Genomic DNA, 27,703 nt, shown 5'->3' with positions numbered 1-27,703 from the left:
TTGCCTTTAATCACCAATAGGAGGGAAAAAAAAAACCTTCTGAAATAGCAAAGATTGCTTGAAGACCTTAGTTTTCAACACACAGCATGAGATGGTGATGGATACACAACTGGTTATTCTGGAACCATGGGGAGATCTGAAATTATCCTTCTCTGTGATCTGTTTATGGCTTTAGTTCTTTGGAGAGATTATTCTCCAGGTAATAATTAAGGTCAAGGTAGGGCTAGACTTGCAGGCTGGGCTGGGGAGTTGAGCTCAGGTCTGTTTGCTCTGCAGGACTCTTTAGAGATGACAGAGGACAGAGACTTTAGTGCCTCTTGTTTTGAGGGTTGCCATGGCTTGGCTTTCTTCTGTTGAACTTTTAAATTCCACTCATTTACCAGTTTTGCTGTATTTGCAATGGGTTCCCTTTGCATTGGTTCCAATAAATATCTTGCAGAGGGCACTCATCACTGGGTACTCCTTCCACTGCCCTTGGAACATTCCTGATGGATTTGGTAACACTCCATGTACCTTTACTGCATTTCTCACTAGTTTTTGCTCATTCCTCTTGATGTCCTTAAGTGCTGGGTCAATCTGATATGAGATCCTCTCTTATATTAATGCAGCACTTGGGGAATCTTGATGGGCAGCTGCTTATTGCCATAGAAACCAGGTCTTCTTGCAGTGATATTTTAGCTGCTGCTGCTTTTTAGTGAAATAAGTGGAATAGAGAAGAGCTGGAGGAAGAAGCAGAGCTTGTCTTTGGAGCTGTAGGAATGTGGTAGGTTTTGCCTCACTGTCACCACTAGCATCTTTACTGGAGGCTTTATATACACTGTTTGTATTTTTATATATGTAATTAATTTTTTTTATACTGGGGATGTATTCATATTCCTTGTGGCCTGTGTCTTTCAGGGAACTGATAGTGATTCAATGTTCTGTAGGAAGTTAGAGAAGACAAATGTCTCCCATTAGAAAAATCAACTGACAGAAGGAATAGTATAACCCACCACAGACATCTGACAGTGGAGGAAGTTATTTTCCCCTGGACAGAAACAGGGCAGGTAGCTTCTCTGTATTTATAGCCAGAGAAATCTTTTAAAAAGATTAAGTGCAATTGCAGGTTAATCACTGATAAGGTTGTAACGAAAGTAAAAGCAAATAAGCAGGTTTGGGGATTAGACTCAGGTCCAGAAAGAAATTGCAGGATAAATGGAAAGCCCAGTTAAATGGTGTTTAATTAGAAAACTTGAAATAAAATTAAGCACTTCAACCTTGAAACCTGCAGACCTTAACCAGCAGGACACACTCCTAGTTCTGGGAACAGTCTGTAAACCACTTTTTCGGTCTATATATATTTTTTCCTTTGTGTAGCTCTGCTTTGAGTGACACTTGCATATAAATCTGTCTGAATCCCTTTTACCTTCCCCTAAAATGGAGCTAATCCAAGTCTGGTTTTCTCTGCTCTGAGCACACAGCTCCTTTCAAGTGCAGTAATGGTCCCACTGGACTTAACACCCTGAAAAAACACCAGACCACCTTTTGGAAAGGGGCCACACAGAGATTCACAAACCTATGGATGCCCATGACAGCTCTTGTTAGCAGCAGCTTAGGCTGAGCTCAGGCTCAGTGACCTTTTCCTTTCTCATTCTTTCCTCATTTACCTGTTCTGGTTTTGGGATGAAACTTTCCCGCTTTGGTTCATGCCCTTGGGTGAATGTCTAAGGGAGATCTGTGCAGTATCAGTGAGCTGGGTTTGATCATCTGAAGAATTGAAGCCTAGAAACCTGCGTTCTTCCGTGCAGTTTTCCCTGCTTTTAGAAGTCACTTCATGCATGAGAAGAACTGGAAGTCAAACAGCTAAAGTCTCAAAACTGTTTTCTTCAATAAACTGGAAGAAATTTGAGAAGAAACATAAACAACTGGAGAAGTGAGACAAATCAGGTTGTGGGGATGCCAGGGAGCATCCCTGCCAGCTCTGGGCTGTGACATCCTGGGGACAACCAGCGTGGCCCAAATTGCTTCACACGGTTTGCAGATGCTCATTTTGCAAACCTGAGCTCACCGGGACGGTCACTGCTCCCTTCCCAGCTTTATTTGTCAGAAGTGGTGGGGAGGGCTGGTTCTGCCTCCCGCAGTGGGACTGCTGCTGCGGGGCTGGGGGAGCATCCAGGGCATCCTGGAGCCCCTCATGTCTCTCCCCGTGGATGATCTGGATGTGTCCCAGCGGGAGCATCACGCGGATGGTCCGAATTTGCCCCATGGTGAGCATCACATGAGCTGCCCCATGATGCTCTGCCTTAGCAATAACCAGAGGAATGAAGACCAGCCAGACCAGTTACTCATTCTAGATAAGAGGCTCTTTTGTGCTGCAGAAATACCAATATCACGTGCAAATCCCTCCGCTGCCATGGTTACTGGCCCCCGTCAGAGCCGCCGGCAGGCGAGAGGCGGCTGTGGCACTGACAGGGCTTCTGCTGTTCCCTTCACAGGGGGAACCCCATAAAACCTGCACTCTGCCCCCAAAAAGGAGGGGAGGTGGCTGCAGGGAGCCCTATCCACACGTGGCATCGCGATGATCAGAGCTTGTTGCCGACGGAGGCTCTGCCCTGCCACTGGGCTTTACGCTCCGGCTTTTCTAAATTCCTCACTAATAGCCTGAGATATTACTAAAAAAATGAGAAAGTAGTGCTGCGGCTTGGGTGGGCAGAGATCAGCTATGCCCCATTTCCTGTTTTTCTGGCATTAGGAGCAGCTTGACCTCTTGGCACTCTTGCTTTTTGCACTAATGCTCTTCTCATTAAAGTGCTTTCCTGAACACTAATTAGGGCGGTTTTCCTTTTGTAAATTAGCCTGATACGATCTGTGTGTCTTGGCAGACGCCCTCGGAGCAGGAACCCCGGGCTTTGCGTTTGATCGCTGTTTATTTTGCAAATCTCCCCAGTTTCAATGTTCTTAACTGCCTTCTAGAAAGTGCTGGCAGGTGGAGATTAATGGGAGGGAAATGGGGCTTTCCAGCTGGCCTGCCTTGAGAAACAGGAGACTTTTTGGTGCTACAGGGGCCTTCCTGTTGCTGTGGGTTAATGGGGTGCTGTGGGTACACAGAAGCTTTTTCCTGTCCCATCTCGGCATCCTTGCATAGTGTGCAATGGAGGAGCAGGACTGCAAGGCGAGGCACTGCCTGAACCAACCTCTTAACAGGCAATAGAAAAAAGAAAATCAAATTAGCACATTAATTTCCTGAAGTTAAAGCACTTCTTGTGACCATAGTAAATGCTCAGACCCAAGCAACCCCAGACCCATCTAAAACTGGATGTCTGTGGGCAGAGGGAAGTCCACCTGTCTGCCGCTGCCCCCACATCAGTGCTGTCAGCAGTTTGCTGGGGACCAATGGTGCTCGGGAGGGGACGGACTCTAATCAGCTCTCATTTTCTTAATGCACTGGCAGATGGGAGCAGAGGGGACAGCGCTATCCCTGTCTCTACCACGGATGGGATAGAGCCACAAGAGATGGGCTGAGAAATTCAGCGGGGAAGGCAACACCGAGTGCAGGAGCCATCCTCTGCCTCAGCTTGCTGGGGAGGCTGGAACAAGGGGAGCATCCCTGGGGAGTCCCACCAGCCTGTCTCTGCACCAGCACTGGGACCTTTTGGGGTCCATCTAGGACACATTAGGGACCATCTTTACAACAGCGTTTACTGGTCCGTAATCAGGGAAGAGGAGAACTGCAGGGGGGCTTCACTCAGGGACCCCTGAGGCTGGGACTGAGTCAACAAAGCCCCTGATGAAAAGACAACGATTTTTCAGTGCTGGTGTGCCAGCCCTGTGGCACCACGTGTGGAAAAGCACAGGGAAGGATCCCACCCCAGGGAGCTGCTGCCAGCATCGGCCAGCCCGGCTCGCTCCTGGTGTCTGAGAAATGTGATCTGGACCACGGACCATTCCCAGAGCTCAGCACCCCTTCCCAGGCTGTGCTGAGCCATGCACACTCTGTGGGTGCTGGCGGGACTGTCGGTGCAGGGCTGGAGCTGCGGGAGCAGCAGGAGGAGCAGGATGCAGGCTGTGGAGAGCATCCCTGCCCACGGCGAGGAGTGTGAGCGCCGCAGCCTCGAGGGTTTCTGCAGACTCATGGGCATCATGAGGAGACTCACCTGTGGAGGAGAATGCTTCCAGAAAAAGTGCCCAGGACCAGGGTTGGCCTGGATGGCTCCACAGGTGAGAGCAGTGGTGTGGGCTGGGGGCAAGCAAGGCATAATCTGTGTCAAAATCAAAGGCTGGGGATGAAGACCAGCTCAATGCCTTTGGATTGGAGTTGTTTTCATGAAATGTCCCTGGATGTTTGCAAACAGTCTCTGTGTTTATTTTGCTGTTGCTTCCTAGGGGGTTAATTCAGCTGCACATTTTGTCTAGTGGGTTAAAGGTGAAGATAACTGAATAGAGATGCCTGAGCCCCAGAGAACCCTGGTCCCACCTCAGCTGGAATACTGAGTGCCCTGGCCATGCCCTGCTCCCACCTTGTGTACCATTTCCGTCTCCGTCTCATCCTTATTGTTTCACCTGACACCTCTCTTGGATCTGCAAACAGATGTGAAAGCCCAGGAAGGTTCACATGAAGCTCCCAGCAAGCTGGCACTTATTCCATGTCAGTCTGCATAAACCCTGCCTGCGCTGCCAGCTTTTCCTTAATGTCTCCTTGTTTTTCCAGTTGTGAGTGATTGCTGAAGGGATCTCCTGGCAGAGAAGACTCAGGTTCACCCTTCACATCCCGTTCACCTCTAAGGCACATGCATGAAAATGTGGGTGTGGGTCTGCTCCTCTCCATAAAGAGAAATTAAATCTGCTCACGCGGCGCCGGGCGCAGGCAGCAGAGCTGAAGCGTGTGGCTGTTTAATATTCATTGGGCGTAGATGTAAAACTTTTCTGTTCTAAAATAGTCTTGCACAGTGCTGTGCTGCTCCTTCTTCCCTAAACCATAGCAGGAGGCTGGAACTCAGTGTTTCCTTTGCTTGTCTTCCCCAGCTTCCCTTGGCTCAGCCAGGAAGCAGAAGACCCTTACTGGGTGTAAAGCCTGCTTTGAGGACAGATCCCAGCACTGCGTGTGCAGTTTGTAGTTCTATAGTCTGCTGAGAAAGAATGTTTGAAGCACCAACACAGGAACAAGAAATTTTGCTTTTGTTTTGAAACAGGATGAGTGGCTGTGGTAGTTATGCATCTATTTTTGTGTTAACAAGAAAACATTGTTTTTCCTGTAAAATTTTGGCAGGTAGATTCATGGGTGTCTTTGGTGACTTACTCTTAACTGAATGCAGTTTTCTTCATCATCTCAATTGCACCTTAGAATTAAAAAAAAAAAAAATCTGGTCCCAGTTAGGTCCATAATAATTAAATTACCATGAAATATGCTCCAGCAAGTTAAACTCAAAAGACCTCAGCCTTTTTCCTTTGTGAGTGGGAAGCTGTGATAGCATGGGGTGGGCTGGAATGCTCCAGCTCAGTGTAGATAAAAGCAGGGAAGCAATCACCCAGCAGTGAGTGGAGGCAGTGGGAGCATCCCTCCGGTGCCAGGGAAATGGGGACTGGATGCAAATGGACACCTGGGCAGGGCTGGACCCAGGCTGTGGTGAAGGATCTCTGCTGGTGTCCTGCTGCCAGTGTGAGCACTGGGATATCCATTATCCACAGCGGGTGTCGGTTATCCAGGGAGGATCCTGTTTCCATCCCCCTGGTGCCAAAGCTGCAGGGCAGCGTGGATCCAGCATCACACAGCAGCCCTGAGACCGCGCCTGCTGAGCATTCCTGGGGCACAGAAAGGTGACACGAGTGAGCCAAGGACCTGAGGGGCCAGCGTGCTGTGCCCATGCCAGGATGGACTCGCAGTGGGACTTTGCAGGCAGCTGGATATCGAGCAGTCAAAGCCGGTTAGCAGGAAAGCTGTTTAATTCCATCGGTGAATATCCCACCTCGTTTGCATATTCATCCCTTTGTTGGGCGCAGCTCTCGCGATGCAGCCAGGATGCAGCTGAGCCCATCGCTCAGCACAATATTTTCCTTCGCATGGCTGCATTTGCTTTATGACCACAGGAATATTTCCCTCTTCCCTGCAGAGGCTCTCACTGATTTACCTCTGCCCATGCCTTAATCAGCTGGATGTTATTAGTGAGCCCTGCATTCCTCCAGCCCCAGCACAGCACAACCATTTACTGCAGCCCCAAAACTCTATTCCCTAAATTATTCAGAATTACTTTGTTTGCTTCGTTTCTTCTCCAAAGACAAGCACATTTTGGAGGGCACTAAAAATAAATGGGTTTGCTAAGAACTGAATCTATTTCTTAAAGAGATGGCTCCCCTCCTTTCTGACTGTGCAGAGGGAAGCCTGCCTTTGCACACCTTTTCAGCAGTGTCACCTAGCCAGGGTAACAGGCTCAGTGGGATTGTGGGGGCTTGGCTTCAAGGAGAAAATGAGCACCAGAAGCAGTAAAATTCTTAAAAGGTTCCAATTACCCACCTTCTTCTATCTTCAGACATTTCTTTAGTTAGAAAGAATTGCAGAAAGCACCCAAGGTCCCAAGTGAAGGGTCCCAGGGTGCCCTGTAAGCACTGGCTGGGGGAGTGCTGGTGAGCTCCTTCCAGACCAGGAGGACCAGGATCTCCTCCTGGCATGCAACCATCTTTCCAGTACAGCCAGAATTTTTATTTGCTGGTTGAAATAGCCTGGATGGAATTCATTTGGTGTCAAGCTGCCCCCTCTCTGGGTCTGCTCCAACCAGCACGGGCATCCCCCAGGCAGCAGAGAGGGTTTAGCCTCAGCAAGGACACCTCGTGCTTATTCTTAGCCTTGTTTCTAAGAAGCGCTTTATGAGCAGGAGCCTGTGTTGATTAATGCCATGAAACATTAATGACTTAGGAGGTGAGCTGCAGTCCTCCCACAGAGCAGCTCCCCACTCCCCAGCAGCCAGAGAGGCACAGGATGAGCCCAGCGCTGTTTTGCTTAGGCAAGACACAGGCATTAAAGCCAAACCCAAGTTGTTCCTGAAGCCAGCTGAAAAATATGACAAAGATAAAAGGTAGGTAAAAGGGAGAAGGAGGCTGAGCTTTGGTTAGATGGTGTGCACTGAAGTCTGAGATAAGAAATTCGGAAGGGTGGAAGAGTCACCCACCCAAAGGCTGCTACATCTCACATGGCACTACCCTGGCTGCCAGCACAGCAGAGCTTTTGTCTGCCTGAATGCAGCAAGTTGACAAAGGTGTTGCTTTTGCCATTTGCTTGATATAGAGGAGATTTGCATGGGGGACAGAGGCAGAGCTGAACCAGGCATGCAGCAGCTCCCAGGCGGAGCGGACAGATCCTTGGCTGTGGACAGGCTCTGGGCTGCCCTGGGCTGCCCAAACCCAGCCTAACTGGCTCGAGGGGCTTGGCCGAGGTGCTGAGCTGCAGAGACACCACCACCAGCCGAAGCAGCATCCCAGTGTGCTGGATTTTGGCAGCGATCCTTGAAACACCCCTGCCCAGCTCCTGCTCTCCACCCAGTTCCACATAACCCTATCGCAAGGATCAGAGCCTCGGGGCTGAATTAATGCAACTAGGGAACTTTAAAATGAGTATTAAATTTCTCAGGAGCATGCTAAGACTTAATTAAAACTCCTGACATTGTGTGAAATGGCAATGTAGGAATGTAGGAATGTAGGAATGTAGGAATGTAGGGGGCTCGTTCCTGCTTTGCAAAGCATTTCATGTCAGCTTGGCAAACCGTGCCTCAGCAAAGCCGAGAAATCCCCTCACCTCCTCAAGGAGGAGCAAAATTAGAATAATGAGCTGGTTTATAATTAATTGTGCTCTGGGGACACGTTCTCACGCTGTCTGATGCTTCTGGTGGGAATTCTCTACAGGGAGCATCCCAACATACAATTGGTTTCAGGTATCAGGTGTGCTCCTGCCTGCATTCCTAGACCAGGTTATCAGGTTGCTCGAAGGGAGAGTAGGAGGAGTTACATATTTTCTGGCATTTGGGGGATTTTTTAGCTGTCTTACAAATGTAGGTGAAATATTTGCTCAGGGCAGAACAAACATCCAATACAAAGGGCCCCACTCGGTGATGTGTTTCGATCGCTGGAGCTTCCCTTCATCCAAGTAAAAGGCAAATTAACCTGCCTGACTTCACCCCACCACGGCAGCGATGCCTCTCAGCTCCAGCACAGGCTGGGCTAAAAGCAGAGCTAAACCCGAGCCAAGGTCACTGTCCCCGGGCAGGGTGCCCTGTGGCGGGCTGGTGCTGTCCACGCAGGGCAGATGTTTTAGCACTGATGGTCATCGATGTATCGAGCCTTCCCGCTACCTGCTGGGTGCTGGCAGGAGGTGCTGCTGGCGGCCAGCCCTGCTCCTCGTTGCCATTCTTCTGCCTGCCTGCAAAGCGGCATTTCTAAAAATACCTCCAGCGATGTCGTCAGCTGGTGCTCGCTCAGGTCACAGAGACGTGACAGCCAAGAAAAGGAGGATGGGAGCATCACTGTGGGACCAGGCTGAGATTATCCCAGACAGCGTGGGTGAATCCCTGCAGAGAGGGCGCACGAGCAGCGTGCTGCTCTCCGCACAGGCTCCCATGTGTGCCCCCTGCCCGCAGCCCCCCAGAATGTCCAGCAGCAAGTGGGCATCCCCTGGGATCCACAGTGCTCCTTTGAGCCAAACAGCATCACAGTGGAGGGAAAGGGAGCTGGTACCTGGCCAGCAGCGTGCAGCCAGAGTAACCCCACTCCTGGATGCCTGGAGAGCCTGTTCCTGGTGTGCTGGCCTGCCAGAGAGCCATGCTGTCCTTGCCAAAAATAGCCCAGCAGCTGGGAGGGGTGGGTTTTGTAATGCTCACAGGTGACTATTTGAATAGGGCTGTTGGCACAGAACCCTTCCTGCATCTCAGATTTTGCTCCATGCTTATTCATTGAGTTATTCTTCTAAACTGGGGAATTCATGCATGTGCCTGCTTAATGTAGACTTACTTGATGTAATTGATACAACTTATGTGCTTTGCATAATTGCAATACCATTAAAAACCTGAAGCATTCAAAAGCCAGGAAATTACTTACCAGTTAAAGTAAATTACATAAACATTTATTTTACTCTTTACAGCTCATAAATGAAGTCAGCAATGATATGGCTTTACAGTTGCTATCGGAAAGGGGAAAGTAGCTTTCTGTGTGTCAATATTATCCCCAAACCAGCCTCAGGAGCTGCACAGATAATGGGCTACTCATGCAAATTAGACACTGCTTAGGGCCTCTATGGATAAATGTATGTACAAATGGATGTGTGTCTATAGGCACACACACCTCTATCCATCCATGCCAGGATCCATGCTGGGAATGCCAATAAACCTCCGATGAAGGCGGGGGAAGCTGGGAGGTTTTCACTGGCTGCAGGGGAATGGCAAATGCAGTGCAGAGCTGGAGGCAGCTGCCAGGCCAGGATGGCATTGGCTTCTCAGGGGCAAGTTTCTGTGCCAGGGGCATGGGGACATGGAGGTGACCCTTCACAACCCCCTTTCTCTGGGGTGAGTGGCTAGAGCAGCTTGTCCTCCCCACATCAGTGACTCCCTGTCACCCCTCACCACGTGGCTGGCTCGTGACAGGGAGTGGAGCAGTGACTCACAGGGGGTACCTGAGAATGTCCAAGAGGGACAGGCCAGGATGAAAGGACAAGGCTAAATCCTGCTCCAAAGCTGGCCAGGAGTGAGCAAAAGGCTGGGACTGAGTGTGGCGAGATCAGAGGTGGAGGACAGGTGGTCTACGGGGAGCGCAGCACGGGGCTGGCATCAAACCTTCCTTTCCCAAAGGACAGCCACTCCTGCATCCCCAAACCCACGTGGGACACAGGTCAGCCTGCCATCAGGCGTGTGGATGTGAGCCATCGGCACGGGGCACCCGCTGCCACCACCAAGGATGCCAAGTGCAGCTTTGTCATGGGAAATATGCGGTACTGCCAGTTCATTACTGTGAGCAAGTCATGAGTGACTTGTGTCACCCAAACCAGCATTGCTGTGAGGGCTGTGTGTGCAATACAGGGAGGCAGATACAAATCACACCCTAAAAATGCATATATATTATATTTAAAGCGGGAATTTCTGTTGCCTTTCTGACACCTGGGCTTTTGTAGAGGTCTTGGCATGTGAGGCTGTTTTCTGCCTCTGGGTTAGGAAAAGGTTGTTTTTCATGTCATATCTGTGTCCCTGGGCCCGGTGAGCCTGGGGTGCCAGCTGGCATTACTGCCAGTGGATGCTTGGGAGAGGTGGGGATGTGGCAGAGTGTGAGGAGGGCACCGTTTGGGTAGATGGGTCCTTGGTGTGTAGGTCATCAGCACCACTGTCCCCATGGTCCCCCAGGGTCACCGTGATGAGTGATGCCAGGAGGGGTGCACACGGGAGATGCAGTTACACTGGGACTCCCTGAAGAGCACCGGGCTTGGGGTGGGAATGGCAGAGACACACCGGGAGTACCCGGGACACACCGGGAGCCCCCAGCGCTACAGCAAGGGAGGGTCAGGGAAGCACGGTGGGGGCGGGCCGCCCTGGAAAGGGCACGGGGAACACCGGGGCTCCCCTGTGCTTCCAGGCTTCCGGCCAGAGGGGCCGGGGTGCCCTAGGGACACACCGGGAGCCCTCCGCAGCCGGGCCGGGCCGGGCCGCCCCTCCGGAGCCCCGCGCCCCCGGGGCCGCGGCCGCTGCCCGGTGCGGGAAGGGGAGCCCCGCCTCCGCCGCCCGTCGGGGGTTTCACGCGTTTCCGTGGCAACGAGTGCGGGGCGGGGCTCGGCGCTTCCGTTACCGAAGTGCCCGGGAAGGCGGGGACGGGCCGGGGCTGGTGCCGGGTGCCCCGCTGCTGCCGCCGCCCCGCGCCCGGTGAGTGGCCCCGCGGGGCGGCACCGGCACCGCCGGCACAGGGGAGCCGGGCAGGACCGGGCAGGACCGGGGCTCCCTTTGTCTGCGGGCTGGGAGCGCTGGCACGGAGCGCCCGGGGCGCGGCGAGAGCGCGGCTCCCCGTTAGCCCGCGGCGGACGGTGGCACGGGCACCGGGACCGGGAGCGGGGCTGCGCGGAGCGGGGCTGCGCCTCCTGCTCGCTGGCACCGGCGCCGGGACCGCCCCGCTGCGGGTCCCGCCGGTCGGGAGAACAAGGGACCCCGCGGTGGGCTGGGCGGCTCCGTGTCCCGTTCCCCGCCGAAGCGGCCCCCGCTGAGGTGCGGCGAGTGCGGAGCGGTGTGCGCGGAGCGGAGCGGAGCGGGCGGTGCCGTGCGGAGCGCTGTGAGCGGAGCGGTGCGTGCGGTGCAGTGCAGGGCATTGTGTGCGCCGAGATGCGGTGGGTGCGGTGCCGCCCGGCTGCAGGGCTGCCCGTGGTCCCGGAGTTCCTAACTCCCTAAAGTCAGCCGCAGCCCGAGGTTAGGAGGGGCCTGGAGAGGCTTCAGGAATGAGTAAATTAATTACAGACACCGTTTATGTCACATCCGCTGGGAGCACGGAGGGAGCCCGAGGCTGTCGCCTTTTCGGGAGCAAAAAACGGGATTGATGCAACTTCCTGCGTGTTTCGGGAGTCGGAGCCGGTGTTGCCGTCGTGTTTTGCTCCAGAACGTCCCACTGGGATTTACAGCTGGACACTGAGACCGGCTGAGATGTCCGTCCTTGCGCTTCTCCGCAGAGGTGCTGCTGTACTCGGGACCCCCGTGCCATGATCACATCCCGCACCGCCTGGGATCTGGGATCCGGGCCCTCCGCCGGAGCCGCCTGGAAGACCAAGGACCTTGCCCCGGACGGTGAGTACAGCACGGTGGCTTGTCCTTGCCCCTTGGGGCTCAGCCTACTGCACTCACACCCTGCTCACTGGGGAAGGAGAGGCCGGGAACAGGCCAGCCTGCATTTTTCACATTTCTTTCCGGATGAAGGTCAAGATTTGAGAAACGGGGACTCAGAAACAGGCACAAAGCTCTGGGCAGCCTGCTGGTGAGACTAGAGGGCTGCCTCCATCTCCGTCCTGGCCCTTCCGAGCGGGAAACTTAGGGAGAAAGGTTAAAATTGAACATGTAAGGTAGAAAATAGTGATCTGCATGGCAGGTTGAATGCGGGCCCTTTGTCTCTTCCCAGCCTCGGCTCCTTGGAAGGGCTCCTTATCCCTCCCTGGTGCATGGACCCCAGGGGTGAGTCTAGTCAGAGTTTTGCTCTGTGGCGGCTGAGCTGCTTTGCAGGCAGGCGGGCAGCTGCCTGCCCCAACCTGCAGCCGCTTGTTGGGAAACAGCCCTTCCCACCTCACTCACCAATGGTGCTGAATGGGTTTTGGCAAAGGTGGAGGCTGAACCCCCGTATTTGAACTTCTTTTGCTCTTGGCTTCAGCATTTGCCATCCCTCTGTGCTGGCAGCCGCTTCTCTGGGCACATCTTCTCTGGCACTTGGGCCAGTCCAGCCAAATGCTGGTTGGCACCAAAGCCTCCAAAGCCAGGGTTTTCAGCTCTTTCTCTGCCCAGCGGCTGCTGCTGCCCGTGCCGGAATGGGGAACTCATCGCCTGTTATCCGGGCATTTGCCAGCACTTTGGAAACACTCAATTTTCATGGCGTGTGCAAAATGTTATGGATAGTTAGTGGCTGGGAAGAAGCCCAGAGTGATGGACTAACTTCATAAGGGCATTTGTCCCTCCAGACACTGGTCCCACCTCCGGCCCAACTTCACCCACGTGATTTTAGGGGAAAAAGGCTGCATTATTGAGGTTTGATTTGTGAGCGATTGATTTTTTCCCTGCCAGCTGGAGAAGAGATTTGGCCACCTGCAATGGTGGCAGCACTTGTGGCAGACAGTTGAGGGGGGCACAGGGCCTCTGAGCAGTGGGATGTAGCCCTTGCCAGCTGCTTTTTCTGTAGCAGAGGAGGACACAGCTAGGGGAGAAGGCTCCTTGAGTTGCTGTTTCCTTCTATGTGGCTCAGCAGGACAGGGAAGTGCTGCCCTGGCTGCTTTTGGGTTTGGCTGCCTGACAAATGAAGGAAATATTTGGGGGCAGTGGAGGGAGGTGACACGGTCAGGGTCCGTCTGTCTGGTTTTGGTGATGCAAGCTGGCTTTGGCAGCTTTTCCGAGATGGGATCGCAGGAAGTGGAGCAGCTTGGCAAGGGTAGAGCTGGGATATCACTGCTGGGGGGACAGATCTGGTCCTGCAGAGGCCAGACGGAAGCTACACCCTGAATTCTCATTACTAGTCATTGGCAACCAGTCTCCGCCCCCCGGAGGGCTAATTTTTCTAATTAACATAATTAACATTTTTAATAAAAGTCATGCACTGTCTCTGCCGCACCGGTGTGGTGGCGGCAACAGGGAGGAGGAGGTGGGTTTGCTGAGCTGGCCGAAGGCTGTGTCTGTGCTGGGCTCCCAGGTGGATCCAGTGATGCTTTTGCTCCATCTCAGGCCGTGGGCAGGACAGGCTCGGCACTGGGGGCGGAGCAGGTGCCTCTCCCCGGGCTCCTCTGCTACCAGCACTGCTTCACCATAAAATCCTCAGCGTGAGCTGGCCGGACACTGCAAACCCCCGTGGGCTCTGCCGGGCTCTCCAGGTGAGGAACACTGAGCCAGCCATGGCATGTATGGGGGGGGCAGTTTTAGGGTGATGGGGAGGATGTCCTGCAACAATCTGGGCCATCCAGGTGGAAGCCAACTGGTTCCCTCCCTCCCCACAACCAGTTTGTCTCTGGACCCCAGCAGTGTGTGCCTCGAGCAGAGCTGCTGCCTGGCTGGGGAGGGAAAAGCACCTCTGGGGAGTGAAAAGGCATCAATGGAGAACAGTGTTCATGACAGAATAGCATTTTCTGGGTCACTTATGGGTCATGCTGGCAGGAGGGCTCAAGGCAGAGGTGTGATAAGAAAATGCAATGCCGTGAGGTGGTGTTTGCCCGTGGGATGGAGGAGGAGGAGGTGGAAGGGTGCCATGGCCAGGGACAGTGTCAGGATACCATGTACTGGTGTAGCTGCCACTAGTTCATTCCAGGCTTCAGGCAAATCATTCAAATTCTCCTTCTTTGAAAAGAAGGAAAACACCTTCTTTATCACACACCAGCCTTGATGAATTGCCTTCGGCAAAACCCTTCAGGAGTCTCAGATGCAGAGGCACTGCAGACACGCAGCTTCTCCAGGGGGATGCTGCCGCCTCCTTCCAAATTACTCCCAAATTACTACTGGCATGTACCAGTATTTGCCCCTCTGCTGGAGCGAGGTTTTCCCGGCACCACTGGCCTGTGGGGTGATGCCACAGGCTTTGAGATAAGATTTAAGAAAGAAAAGGCATTATTGAGCAGGGTGAGCTTGGCTGATCATCCCCTTTTATAGCAGCCTTATGAAAGCTCCTTTCAGATTTCTGATTTTCTTGGAGCTGGGCTCCATCCCACAGGGTATGAGCCATGCCTGCAAGTCAGAGTCTCTTTGATTTTAAGGCCATAGGGAGAAAAATAGGAAATATTCAGTATAGCTGTGTGGCCAAGCTGAGCAAAGTTTTTTGTGTGGAGAACTGAAAACATGATAAGTTCATTGTGGCAGCTTCCCAACACAGAACTCCCTTGGAGGGAGGGTTTCCCCAAGCTCCGCTGTTCTGTCTTCCGCACTTCCCGCCCTGCTCGCTCCTCCTGGCCAGCCCTGTGAAGTGCCAGCTGCTGACACCGTGTCCAGCATGGTGTGGGCAGTCACTGTCTCAGCTGCCTGACCTGTTTCTGCCACAGGCCCTGCGGGACACGACGTGCAAGCGGCGGGAGGAGCCGCGGCACCGGGCCCCGACACCGGCCACGGAGGAGCCGCCTGCAGCCCCCCGTGAGCCGGCGGCTGCCGCGGCGGTGCAGGCAGCCTCCACCATGAACCTGGAGAAAGCAGGTAAGGGGAGAGCAGGGATGCAGTGCTGGCTGCTCAGGAGGAGGGATGGGATGGGATGGGATGGGATGGGATGGGATGGGATGGGATGGGATGGGATGGGATGGGATGGGATGGAATGAGGGCTTGGTATCTGCCAGCGGGTGTCAAGGAAACCTCTCCTCTTTTGGGGTGCGTGTAGATGTGTGGCTGTGCTCACTGTGGGAACAGGTCACAGGAGAAATCCAACACTGGCCAGCTGCTGGCTGGTGACAGGGACTGTTGAATTATTGAGCTGGATGAACAGAGCAGGTGAGCTCCGAGGAACCCGCTGCTGTTTCCTCCTTAAGGAAAATGCAACGTGTGTGGAAATGCTTGCAGCATGCTTGGCTGTGCCAGGGTCAGGAAATCCCAAGGTCTCATAGTTTCCTGTCTGTCTCCATCAGGATTGAATTGTGTGAGCTTGTCAGGGCACATCTCAGGAGCTGCTCCTGGCCTGGTCCCCAGTTGCATCCCAGAACAGCTCCTGAGGTGTGGTAGTGGTTGGGAAGGGGCAGAGATGTAGGAGAAAAGAGGGAGCTGGGTCTGATTGGCAGAGGTAACAAGGCAGAGCTGAGGAGCAGGTATCTTTCCAAATGGCTTTCTCAAATTTGCAAATTTCTGCATTTTGGAAAGCAGGAGGGTCACTGTGCACCCTGCCTGCCACACTCAGACCATGCATGACCACCAGCACATCTGCCCAGGGAGAGATGTAACACAGAGCTGGTTGGCATCTCCTCTCCCACGGATGCTGTCACAGGAAGAAGGTGCTGAGTGTGGAGGAAGTAGTGATCTCTGGGGATTTTCCTGCCTGGCAGTTTGACTTGCAGCTGAGTGTTGCAGCTCTCAACCTGGCTCTGCCTTGGGTCCCAGCCCAGGATTAGCGTGAATGATGTGTGCAGACATGTGGTGTGTCCACAGGAGCCTGGTGCTTCCTGTAATTTTGTCTTACCCCTGCACACTCTCCAGGGGGTGAAAGCTGGCGTTCCTGACAACTTTGGAGATTTTGGGGTGGGATTTTTGTTTCTTGTTTGGGTATTCTGTGTGTTGATTTTAAAGCAAAGACCATGGTCCTCTGCCTGAGCTGGGCTGAACTTTCAGCATGGAAAGAAAGAAAAGCCAGCACTTGACAGTGTTCTTTTGGGGTATCCAGCCCATGGCAGGAAGACAAAACCTGTTGATCGCTTCTGCAGCCACTGCTGGATAGGTCCCATGGCGTACAGTCAGCAGCAGAGCTGTGGTTTGGTCCCAGCATTTCATCTTTTTGCGGGTTACGCTGCCTCCTTAACTCCATTTAGGGGTAGAAAATCTGACTCACAGACAAAAAAGTCTCTCTTTTTGCATTCAGGACGTTTTCCCATGAAGCAGGCAGCACCTTCCCGCAGGCAGCACAGTGATTCCCAGCACCAGCTCCTGCCTCTGAAACCTCAGGTTTCTGGTGGCAGCAGATGAAATCCACGGCAGGCAGGGAAGGGCGCCGGGCAGCCGGATCCTGACCGTCAGTCCTGCCTCATCCCACGTTGGGAATGAGTCACGCCAGCTCATTGCTTCTTGGGAACTACCAGGTCATTTGGTAGGCTCTGATGTACGGCCAGGTTGGCTTCTGTCAGCACTGGTGGCTCTATTAACATGCAGAAAGTGATGTTTAAAATAATATTAGGAAGGTTAGAGAGCCAAACACACAAGGATTAGGCAATATGGCCATTGAGGGTACCTGTATAATTTAAATTTTGCTTCCATTATGTTTGTGTGTAATGACGCAGACTTTAATGACATGATCACACACTGCTTTTCCACTGGCACCTGCTCATTCAGAAGAAAGGATGCCGGGGTGAATCAGCGCCATGCTGAGGGCGGTTGTTATCTGAGCGAGGCAGCAGCGTTTTGGCATGTGATGGGGCTGGGTCACAGTGCACTGCTGTGGGCAGGTGCTCTGTATTGTGACCTGGGGTGCTCTGTTGGCATCAGCAGATCCCTCTGGCTCCCACCCAGCTGGACCCCACTGTTAGCCAGGCCTGCTCTGGTGAGCGCCTTGGCACTCAGGATGCGCCTCTGACACGTCACTGCGCTCTCTGGGACTTGTGCAAGTCCAGTTTCCTGCCTTCCCATCTTCAGCTCAGCCCCTGGGGACTCCTCATGGCTGGCATTCTGCTCCCCAGCGAGGTGGCTGTGTCCTGACTGGCTCCATTTTGCTCACGCTGCAGGAGGGAGGCTCTGTGGTGGGAAACGCGCCAGCCTGTCCACGGCCCGGCCCTTCCCCGTGATCCAGGAGGTGATGGCCTCCATGGCACACCTGCAGAAGGAGAAGCTGCGGCTGCAGGAGGAGCTGCTGGAGCTGCAGGAGAAGCTCGCTGCCCAGGAGAACAACGAGCTCTCCCTCTCCCTCCAGCTGCAAGGCCAGGTATGGTGGGGATAGGGTGACACAAGGGGGTCCATCAGGGTCTTCAGCCTCAGGCTGTGGCTTGGCTGGAGCACTGTGGCGTGCAGTTAGTGATGGCTGCACTGTGAAGGAGTGTAGGATCTCCATCACTGAGCATCTTCTTCGCTGGGTGCTCCTGAGCACCAGCTTTGGCTGTGCCTCCCTTGGGATGGTTGCAGTCCCCAGTGACACCGCAGTAGTGCTGACAAGGCTGTGTGGCTCTGTGGACATGACGTGGCCAGGAGGGCTTTGGGCATCAGGATGCAGCTCTGCGCCAGTCATCCATCCACTCAGCACAGGACGGCTGCCGTGGGCTCAGCATGTTAGACTGACCTAGCAGTTTAATTTTAGTGAATTTCAGCAGGTGAAAAGTGAATGTGAAAGCACAGAATTGTCTGATGAAGGGACAGGTTTTGGCCACTGTGACACACCCCCCCAAAACTATCTCCTGCGCTGATGCAGGCACGTCCTCAGCACGAGTACTTGGGTCGTCTCAGGGACATGGAAATTTTGGCTGTTCGTAAAGAGATTTGCATGTGGCTGTTGTGGAAGCTGTTACAGTCAGGTTCTGCTTGTTCCACGGGTGTCAAAAAGGAGGAGGTAATTGTCCTGCATTTGGTTGGCATGCTCTGCATGACACAAGCGTGAGCGCAGCGGGATCTGGCCCTGCGCTCGCCAGTTCGGCAGCAAGTGCAGCCGACGCCGGCTGGAGTGAAGAGCTGGCTCAAACTTCCAAAGCTTTGGGATGGCTGGGCCATGGCTCGAGCCAGATCCAGCTGCCAAGGAGTCCCTGTCACGTCCAGAGAGCAGGATGCAGCTGGAGATGCCCGAGCAGGTAGGGGAAGGAGGAACATTGACGTTTTTGGGCGCCACGGCACAGGGAACAGTGGGCAGGCTCCGGCGTGTGCGCCGACTGATTGGGCTGGCGGCTTTCCCGGAACAAGCCGCGACTCTTTTCTTCTCAGTACCTCCCCTCCCTTAAAAATACTTATAAAAATAGCTTAATAATCTCCCTCAGTGGATATGGAAATGGGATTTTCCCGCTCAGGCGCTCGGCGTTCGCCCGGCCCCCAGCCAGAGCCAGGGAGGCTTGCAGTGGAAGGAGGGGGATCCCGGTCCTGGCCTGCCGGGAGCAGCCGCCGTTCCCCACCTGTAGCTGAGGAGCTCCGGCCATGCTCCAGCTCCCAGCCGTGCCAATCACAGGGCACACGGAGGGACTGCCCACCCTGCTGCCATCTCTGCAAGGGCGTGGCTGAATAATTTACCAGATTAATTACAGCCCCATGTCAGCACATCTGCATTGGTTATTAATCAGCAGTTCCTAAATTATGGTCCATAGAGAGCCAGTTGCTTGCTGGTTATTGGGATGGGGCAATATCCAGGCGTGTCCCAGAGAGGGCTTTGGCAGCTTTCTGGAGTGGGGAAACTGGGAGCTGGGCTGAGATCTGGGGGATGGTGGTCAAGTGAGGGACAGGGCAGGTGGGTAAACGCTACTATGACACAGCCCATGAGACAGCTGGCTTCACCAGCCACTCACTGCTGCTGTTTATTCCAAACTGCAGTTTTGGGAGAGCCTCACTGGTCTCTGCACAAAAAAAGGTTGAGGATTTTTGAGATCCACCTGGTTTTGCAGGGAGGGCAGCCTGGTCCCATGAGATGGGCAGATGCCCAGATGAGGGTTGATGGAGAGCATCATCCCATGGGATTCAGACATGTGGCCTTCTTGAAGAGCTCTTGCTCCCTCTTTGTATCAAGATAACTTTCCTAGAAAGAAAAATAGAGAAGGTAGAGTAAAGCTGGTTGTGAGGGCAGGACAAGGCACTTCTAGCTCTTCAAACACAGTTATGGATGGGTTTGTTTTTTCCCTTCTCCAAAGATGATGCCTTTTTATTTTTTTAATAATGGTTTCTGCTAGTGCTCAGCATGGACAAATTATACCTATGGTTGAACAAGGTCAAAGCAAAGCTTTCATTAATGCTCATTTTAATCAGCTCATGTGAATCAGGTGCTCAGAGCCAGGTGGAAAATTAAAGCATAACAAAAGTGTGAGCCAGACTGGACGTTGGTGGCTGGGGCAGCACCGCGGGGTCTCCTCCGAAAGCTGCTGAGGTGCCTCCTCTGTGTTGACAGGTAGAAACTCTGAAGGCAAAGCTCCTGGAGCAGGCACAGGAGATCAGCCGGCTGCGCTCGGAGCAGGTGAGCTGCCACTGGGATGGGACTGAGCCACCCTTGCCCTGAGGGATGCTGGAGCTCTGGGTCACTGAGGAGGAAGGAGGGAACAAGGGGTGGGCAGACATGGATTAAAACTCCCCCAGTTTGGAGTGTGCAGGCCAAGAGACACTGAGGAACAAAAGTGTGGGATCTTCTGTCCAATGCAATGTGGCACTGGTGACCCTGGGGCTGTCACCCTGTGGTGGGAAGTGAAAGCTCCTCTGTGGGTTGGGGCTCCCTGGGGGCAGCAGGAGGCTCGTCAGTGCAGCAGACTGAGTGATTCCCAAAGGGGCAGCAGGGACTCCCAGGGAATGGCACACCGGGGGCTGCTTCATACAGTGGGCTGGGGGATCCGTGAGGGCAGCAGGCTGGGGCTCCTTGGGGTGCGTGGAGATTCCATGTCCTCTCCCATCCACTCCCGGCCCAGGGCGGCACGGATGCGGAGAAGCACCGGGACCTGCTGGCGGCCGAGAACGAGCGCTTGCGGCAGGAGATGAAAGCGTTGGAGGGGGAGCTGCGGGAGCTGCAGCGGCAGCAGCAGGCACCGTGCAGGGACTGCCCCCACCTGCAGGTGAGTCGCCGGTGGTGGCAGTGGTGGTGGCAGGGTGATGGGCCCCTATGGGTGACATGGGCCTGGCTGTCCTGTCCTTCGCCAGGAGAACGCCAGGCTGCAGGAGCAGCTGTCCCAGCTGCAGCAGGAGGCAGAGGAGATGCGGGCCAAGCTGGTGGAGCTGGACCTGGAGGTGCAGCAGAAGACAAACCGCTTGGCTGAGGTGGAGCTGCGACTCAAGGACTCCCTGGCTGAGAGGGCCGAGGAGGAGGAGCGGCTCAGCCGGCGGCTGCGGGACAGCCAGGAGACCATTGCCAGCCTCAAGTCCCAGCCCCAGCAGATAAAGGTGAGTTCTCCATTTTTTTCTGGTTGTGCTGGGTGTCTTACAGTGCCCAGTAGGTGCCCTGCAAGTGCCACCTGTCTCTCTGTCCTGAGCACATCAGCACAGCACCATGATTTCCTAAATTATCTCCCCCTGGGCCAGCAACAGCTCCATCCCAGGCCCTTCAGGTGCTGTTTCCCCAGTACACCCCATCTGTGGGTGCTTTCCCCTGCAGTACATCATCAAGACGGTGGAGGTGGAGTCAGCCAAGGCAAAACAAGCCCTGTGCGAGACCCAGTCCCGAAACCAGTACCTGCAGGAGCAGGTGGGGATGCAGAAGCAGGTGCTGAAGGAGATGGAGCAGCAGCTGCAGAGCTCCCAGAAGACAGAGGCTCAGCTCCGAGCTCAGGTCTGAGTGTGTTCTCTGCCTGCCTGGTGCTTGCCAGGTGACAGGGTGTGCCAGCAGGTGGGCACTCACTCAGTGTCATCCCCCACTTGCTCCTCTCCCAGATCATGATGTACGAGGCTGAGCTGGAGCGAGCCCATGGGCAGATGCTGGAGGAGATGCAGGCGATGGAGGAAGAGAAGAACCACGCCATTGAAGAGGCATTTTCCCGTGCCCAGGTGGAGATGAAGGCAGTGCATGAGAACCTGGCAGGTGAGGAGGGTGCAGGGGGCTGCCAGGGTTGCCTGACTGGTGTTGGGGTGTCATCATCTGCCCCTCACCCTCCCTCATGCCTGCAGGTGTCCGGACCAACCTGCTGACGCTGCAGCCGGCGCTGCGCACCCTCACCCATGACTACAACAGCCTGAAGCGTCAGGTCCGCGACTTCCCCCTGCTTCTCCAGGAGACCCTGCGCAGTGCCAGGGCCGAGGTGAGCCCCCCTGGGACCACCACCCAGCACCCCTCCATGTGGGGTGGAGGTGCTGGGGGGTTGCTGAGCCTCTGGTCTCCGCTGTCCCCAGATCAGCCAGGCCATTGAGGAGGTGCACAGCACCAACCGGGAGCTGCTGCGCAAGTACCGGCGGGAGCTGCAGCTCCGCAAGAAGTGTCACAACGAGCTGGTGCGGCTCAAAGGTGTGTGCGGGGTGTGGTGTCCCTGAGGTGGGACAGGAGGGACACGGGAGCGTCCCCATACGGTGGTTGGGTTGGCTGCAGGATGCTTCAGCCCACCCGGTGTTTGATGCCTGACTCCCTGCTTCTCTCCTGCAAGGAAACATCCGTGTTTTTGGGCGAGTCCGCCCCATCACAAAAGAGGACGGGGAAGGTCCTGAGGCAGCCAACGCTGTGACCTTCGATGCTGACGATGACGCTGTCCTGCACCTCCTGCACAAGGGGAAGCAGGTGTCCTTTGAGTTGGACAAGGTCTTTCCCCCACAAGCATCCCAGGAGGAGGTGGGTGCTACTGTCCACTGCTGGTGTGAGGTAGGGGAGGCAGCCACCTTCTCCTCACTCTCCTGTCTTCCCCAGGTGTTTCAGGAGGTTCAAGCCCTGGTCACCTCCTGCATTGATGGCTACAATGTCTGCATCTTTGCCTATGGGCAGACAGGGGCAGGAAAAACCTACACGATGGAGGTGACTTTACTTGGCTTTGTTTCCATCTTCTTCCTTGGCTTCCCACCCTGCAGTGCCCAGTCTCTGTCACCCAGGCTGGTGGCCAGCTCAGACGTGGTGTGCACCAGTGATGGTCACTGCTGCTCCACAACATCCCCCTGGGCTTTGCTTCTGCTCAGAAAAAATACAGAATAAAATGCCAAAGGGTGTGTTTTCCCTGTTTGTCACCTCAATCCTTCAGGGGACGGCAGCAAACCCAGGGATCAACCAGCGGGCCCTGCAGCTCCTCTTCTCCGAGGTGCGGGGCAAAGCGGCTGACTGGGACTACACCATCACTGTCAGCGCCGCCGAGATCTACAACGAGGCACTCAGGTACGGGGATGGGGAAGAAACTTTTCTGGATATCACCCCATGCTGCTCTCCCCCACATCCCTCCACCCCTTCCTGGGCCTCACAACTTGTCCCAAGGCCCTGGGCACTGCATTTGGCCCTGCAAGAATTTATTTTTAATTTATTTGGTGCACACTGCCCTTCCCATGAGCTCCATTGCTTACACAGGCTCCCAGCTGTGCCATCACTCCCACTCTCTGGCCTTGATGCAGTGGTGGGGGCATCCCCTTCTCCCCCCTTTCCCTACCCATGGACACTATATTTAGGAATTTGTAACTGGGAGCTGAAAGCATGAGAAATATTTTCCTTCCTAGTCCAGCCACAGGAGGGGAGGAGCCTGGGTTCTCATCCATGAGAGTAACTGGGAGCAGGGATGGGAGCGGGGTCTGAGCTGGGTGAGAGGAGGCACATGGGAGCCAAGAGAGTTGAGGTCTATAAATAGGATGTGCAGCTTTCCCAGGAAGAGATGGCTGCTCTGGCAGTGTCGGCACACAGCCCTGAGCTGCGGAATGGATGCCAGCACTCCCTTGGGATGGGAATGATAACAAGTGCCCTTTTGCCCAGGGACTTGCTGGGGAAGGAGCCGCAGGAGAAGCTGGAGATCAAGCTGTGCCCTGATGGCAGCGGGCAGCTCTACGTGCCTGGACTCACCGAGTTCAGGGTGCAGAGCGTGGAGGACATCAACAAGGTGTGAGGAGATGGGGGCAGCGGGTACAGGAGGGTGGCAGCAGGTGTTGCAGTGAACTGGGGAGGGGTCTTCGGTGTGTGACTCCTGGATTTGGGAGCATTTCTGAAGCCATGGGGAGCAACAGAGACCAAAATAGGTCCCTGGGTGTGATGTGACGGTCACTGTCCCATGGGATGAGCCACAGGGGGTTAAAAATAAAAGCATGGGGCCCAGAGAGTTCCTGAGGGATTAGTGGGATGCGGCTGTCACCACAGTGCCCTGCCTGTCACCCCCTGCCTTTGGTGCATCACCAGGCTGAGACCTGGCAGCGGTCATTACCCTGATGGGCCAGGCACCCCGTGCGGGGCTGGTGCTCAGGTTACAACCCTGGCCATCCCTGGATCACAGGGGATTTGTGGTGGGGCTGAGGCTGATTGGCCTCACCCCCTTAACTCCCCGGGCTCCCCCAGGTCTTCGAGTTTGGCCACATCAAGCGGGTGACAGAGTGCACCAACCTGAACGAGCACAGCTCTCGCTCCCACGCCCTCCTCATCGTCACCGTCCGCGGCCTCGACCGCAGCACGGGGCTCCGCACCACAGGTGGGTGTCACACAGCAAACCCTCCCCGAGGCACCTGGGCTGTGGCATCCCAGGGGTGTGTAGGGCCGGGCGCTGATGCCAGCGGTGGGGTTTGGCTGTGTCCTCAGGGAAGCTGAACCTGGTGGACCTGGCAGGCTCGGAGCGGGTCGGGCGGTCGGGCGCGGAGGGCAGCCGGCTCCGCGAGGCGCAGCACATCAACAAATCCCTGTCGGCGCTGGGCGATGTCATCTACGCCCTGCGCTCCCGGCAGGGCCACGTGCCCTTCCGCAACTCCAAGCTGACCTACCTGCTGCAGGACTCGCTCAGCGGCGACAGCAAGACCCTCATGATGGTGCAGGTAGGGGCTGGGCACCCGGTGCCTGCATCCCCACAGCCAGTCACTGTGATTTCTGAGCCCCTTCTCACCCTAGTGCTGAGGCAGGTGGGAGGGAGGCTGGAATCAAGGGATGGGGCTTGCCATGGGACATCTTCCAGTCTGCAATCATGGTGCCAGTGGCAGCTCTCTCCCTGTCTCTGCACCCTAGACAAGGCTAAGGAATGGGGAATTAACTCAGAGGTCCACAATCCTGACCTCCCTGCCTGCATATGGATGCTAGCACCATGGGCACAATCTCTTTGTATATCGTTGTCTCCCCATCCCCTCTTCTTCTGTGAGGATTTTAAGCTCTGGCAGCTTTTCCACCCCTGCCCGATGACCCCCCCACTCCCAGCTGCTGGCACCCACACTGAGCCCTGGGGGGGCTGCCCAAGCCCCTGCACCTGCCACAGCTATTCCTGGCTGCTCCTCACACTGGGGCAGTTGGTGACAGGGAATCCAGCTGGCTCCGACACTGGCTCAGGCATGGATGGACGGGGCTAGCCTGGGAGGGGCAGGTTAATAATAGCATCTCACCGGCCAGCAGCAGCAGGTTTTCTAGGGGGGAGCCCCCAGGGTGCACAGGCAGCTGCCAGGGTGACTTTGTGCCTGCTCCTCCCTGAGCCAGGTCTCTCCTGCCGAGAAGAACACCAGCGAGACGCTGTGCTCCCTGAAGTTTGCCGAGAGGGTTCGCTCTGTGGAGCTGGGTCCTGTCTCCCGCAAGGCTGAGCTGGGCTCCTGGCCCAGCCAGGAGCACCTGGAGGTACTCAAGACACTGCAGGTGCCCTCCCTCTTCACCCTCACCCCAGGGATCCCCCTGTTTTGCCCCAACACACAGTCCCCAGAGCTGTTGGATGTTCCCCTAGAGCCACCTCCATTGGGGACAACCACCTGGTGGGATGCAGGTTGTCCCCAGACTGCAGTGTCCACCCAATGCCACCACCTTGTCTGTTCCAAGCCCTGTTTTGCAGCAGCCCCATGGTACACCCTGAGAACATTTGGACACACTACCCAGGCACGCACTATCTGCCTGTGAGCCCATCCCCATTCCTTCCCTCTGGGGCCTGGCCTGGCCTGACTCTAGAGCTGTGTCCCCTCTCCTCCCAGGGTGACTCACCGGGTTCCACAGCACCACCTGGCCGGGGTCACGCATCCCCCAGCCCAGGGCAGCTCTCCAGTCGCTCTGCCTCCATCCGCAGGAAGCTCCAGACCTCAGGTGGGTGGTGGGACAGCTTGAGAGCCCAGACAGGGTCCCTCTGTCCCAGGAGGCTCCAGCCAACAGCCCATGGCAAACCCTGCAGTGGGGAGTGAGCAGCTCTGTAGTCAGTTCATTAGCTAATGGCTAATTAGCCATAGTTAGCATTTCCCCAAGAGTCCCCTGGTTCAAAGACACTGCTGATGGCTTGAGGGGGGGCAAGGGGAGGGCAATGCCAGCAGGCTGAACCTTTTTCCCCTTCGATTTCAGCCTGACTTAGGGGCAGCCGTGGCTGCCAGGTGAGTGCCTGCAGCTGGTGCTGGTGGAGGGCTCTGCTTTCACCCCGCTTCCCAGGCAGGGCAGGGCTGCTGGACTGTGCAGGGATGTTCCTGGGAATGCTTGTGGTACCAGCTCCTGCTACAATGCCACTGGACAGGGCTGGGGCACTGGTGGCTGTGCCCCTGCCTGCTGTAACCCATGTATGTCTCCCCTCAGGGAAGCTGAGGCCAATCCCCCTGTGATGAGTGCCAGCCATGGCATCCAACCTGCTGCAGGACCCAGCCCCTCACAGTGACACAGAGACGGCTGCTGGAAGACATGAAGGCTTTGGTGCTGTTCCCTTGGCCACCAGGACCCATGACCAGAGGGTGAGGGCACCTCTTACCATGAGCAGCACGGGGTCAGGGTCTCCCAGCAGCCATGCCCCCCTCTCAGCGTAGGGGACAGTGGTGCTGGGCAGAGATCTGCCCCCTCGGATGCTCAGCTCTGTGAGTTCATTTTTGCTGAACAGATGTTTTTTTGCCAGAGAGGGAGCTGCTGGGTGCTCCCTCCATCTCTCCAGCTTTGCTTTTACAATGAGATCTAGCTGGAAGGGGTGCACAGAGCCAGACCAGTCCCTGGCCCTGACTCTGCTACTGCCACGGGGCCAGCCTCGCCAGAGCTCCTGCAGGACTGCGTCTGGGCAGCTGCCCAATGTCTTTCAGAGCAGCACTTCCTCCAAGTTAAGCTACAAAAAAATCCCAGCAGCTCCCTTCCCTGTCAGTTTCTCAAGCCCTGTTGTTGCATGAAGGCCCCCAGTGCTGTGCATGAGCTGAGCTGCCGTTCCTCGTGGCGCCAGTGCTGCCAGGGCCCCACGCTGGCTGCCTGTGGCACACGGCACCAGGGGGGATGGAGCAGTCTCGAATGAAGCTATTGTAAAGTTATTTACCAGATGTCTTGTCAAGAGAGATCACAGTGTGTGGTCGAGATGAAAGTGTTTGAAATATTTATACCTGTTTACATGGTCTTGGAATGGAAAACTAGTGGAAAACAAACAAAAAGACCCCAAGCCTCCAGTCCAAAAGCCTCTTGGCTTATGTATGGGGATGGTGGTTGGCAGGGGCGTGGGAGGGGATGACACTGCCCTTGGACCTCTCAACACCCACCTGTGGGTACATCTCCTGCTGTAAACCCTTGCTGGATGCACTGATGGCTCTTTCCACCACAGCCCTCTCCTCTCGCGCTTCCACAGCGTATTCTATTTAAAAACAAAAAAGGGAAAAATAAATTTAGCCTTTTGTAAGATTAGATGTTTCTATGTATTTTAATAATTAAAAAATACCCTGTTTTGTAACAAAACTTATTTTAAATAAACTCTTAAAGCCAATCCTCCTGTGCTGCACTGTTCTTGAACCCTGCTTGAGGTGGGGTGGGTGCTTCTTCCCTCCTCACAGCATCTCCCATAGGGCTGGAAAAGCCCATCATATCCTTCCCCTAGCAGCTGCCCCCGGGGCCAACCTGGCAACACAGTCCCCACCCCATTTTGCATCTATCAGGGTCCTGCAATTAGCAGGAGAGCAGTGGTTAAATCCGAAGTGAGTCTCAATGTGCCCATGTCTTGCTCCACCTCATATCGCAATAGGCTGGTGGCTGGCAGAGCCTTTTCACACCTCATGGGGGTCCAGGCATGGGATTATCACCAGATAAAGCAGGAAGCAGCTGCAGAGCAGGAGGACACGCACCCTGTGAGTGTCCTGGTGCTCGGAGCAAGCAGCACTCACCGTCAGTCCTGCAGTGGCTGTGCCAGGGCCTCTTGCTGTACAAGCCACTTTCAGAGCCACCTCCTCCAGAGCCACGGAGCAGGGTAGGCACTCCCCTTTGTTCCCAAAACTTGACTGTTTGGATGAAGCATCAGCAATGTGGGGACTGGCTTTAGCTTTCCTGATGGCCCCACTCCACGTCCCCAGAACAGCCTTCCAAACACTGGCTCGGGATCTCAGAGGCAGCACTGCCACTCTGCCCAGATCTGCTGGAGCGCCAGGGAAGGGAGATCTGTGTGCAGCCAGGGAGAAGGATGAGCCCTAAATGATGACACTGCTCCTTGGGCTGAGAATGACCCAGCAGAGTGAAACTGCCCCTGGGATTTCCACAAGGCACCTGGCAAGTGCTGGTTCTCCTGTTGTTCACCACAGCCTCCCAGCAGGAAGGGTGAGAATGGTCAGCTTCCTCTGGGGCAGGCAGGGAACAGAGCCCTGCTTTTCCTGGGCACTCCCAGCCAGGAGCTATGCCAAGGTGAAGAGCACTTCAAGAGATTCAG

The 27,703-nt window shown here is 55.2% G+C and overlaps 1 protein-coding gene across 3 annotated transcripts; it reads left to right on the top strand.

Annotated features, from left to right (window-relative positions):
• Positions 1-10,796: 10,796 nt before the first annotated feature.
• Positions 10,797-26,773, top strand: KIFC3 (kinesin family member C3). Of its 3 annotated transcripts, none has more exons than XM_053952621.1 (21): positions 10,797-10,862; positions 11,584-11,768; positions 13,401-13,546; positions 14,702-14,849; positions 17,069-17,265; positions 19,414-19,479; positions 19,922-20,065; positions 20,151-20,390; positions 20,602-20,775; positions 20,877-21,024; positions 21,111-21,241; positions 21,333-21,444; positions 21,581-21,762; positions 21,838-21,942; positions 22,163-22,293; positions 22,876-22,999; positions 23,449-23,578; positions 23,686-23,915; positions 24,562-24,696; positions 25,041-25,149; positions 25,624-26,773. In XM_053952621.1, the coding sequence occupies exons 2-21, from the start codon at positions 11,684-11,686 to the stop codon at positions 25,647-25,649; spliced, it is 2,763 nt and encodes a 920-aa protein (XP_053808596.1). In that variant the 5' UTR covers positions 10,797-10,862; positions 11,584-11,683; the 3' UTR covers positions 25,650-26,773. The 3 variants fall into 3 exon arrangements, with proteins under 3 accessions (XP_053808596.1, XP_053808597.1, XP_053808599.1); XM_053952622.1 differs by having other exon boundaries at positions 10,804-10,862; positions 11,654-11,768; XM_053952624.1 differs by lacking the exon at positions 10,797-10,862 and adding an exon at positions 10,881-11,274 and having other exon boundaries at positions 11,654-11,768.
• Positions 26,774-27,703: the final 930 nt, after the last annotated feature.

The sequence above is a fragment of the Vidua chalybeata genome, chromosome 11 (genome assembly GCF_026979565.1).
Source record: "Vidua chalybeata isolate OUT-0048 chromosome 11, bVidCha1 merged haplotype, whole genome shotgun sequence".
Taxonomy (NCBI): Eukaryota; Metazoa; Chordata; class Aves; order Passeriformes; family Viduidae; genus Vidua; species Vidua chalybeata.
Note: the sequence above shows the minus strand (reverse complement) of the source record. Positions and strands in the feature narration are given on the sequence as shown.

What these genes read in the sequence shown, in the direction of transcription:
- KIFC3 (XM_053952621.1), top strand. Translation starts at nt 11,684, where the DNA reads ATGATCACATCCCGCACCGCCTGGGATCTGGGATCCGGGCCCTCCGCC. An exon ending in CCCAGCCCCAGCAGATAAAG is followed by an intron (nt 20,391 to 20,601) that starts GTGAGTTCTCCA and finishes TTTCCCCTGCAG; the next exon opens with TACATCATCAAGACGGTGGA. An exon ending in CGAGCTGGTGCGGCTCAAAG is followed by an intron (nt 21,445 to 21,580) that starts GTGTGTGCGGGG and finishes CTCTCCTGCAAG; the next exon opens with GAAACATCCGTGTTTTTGGG.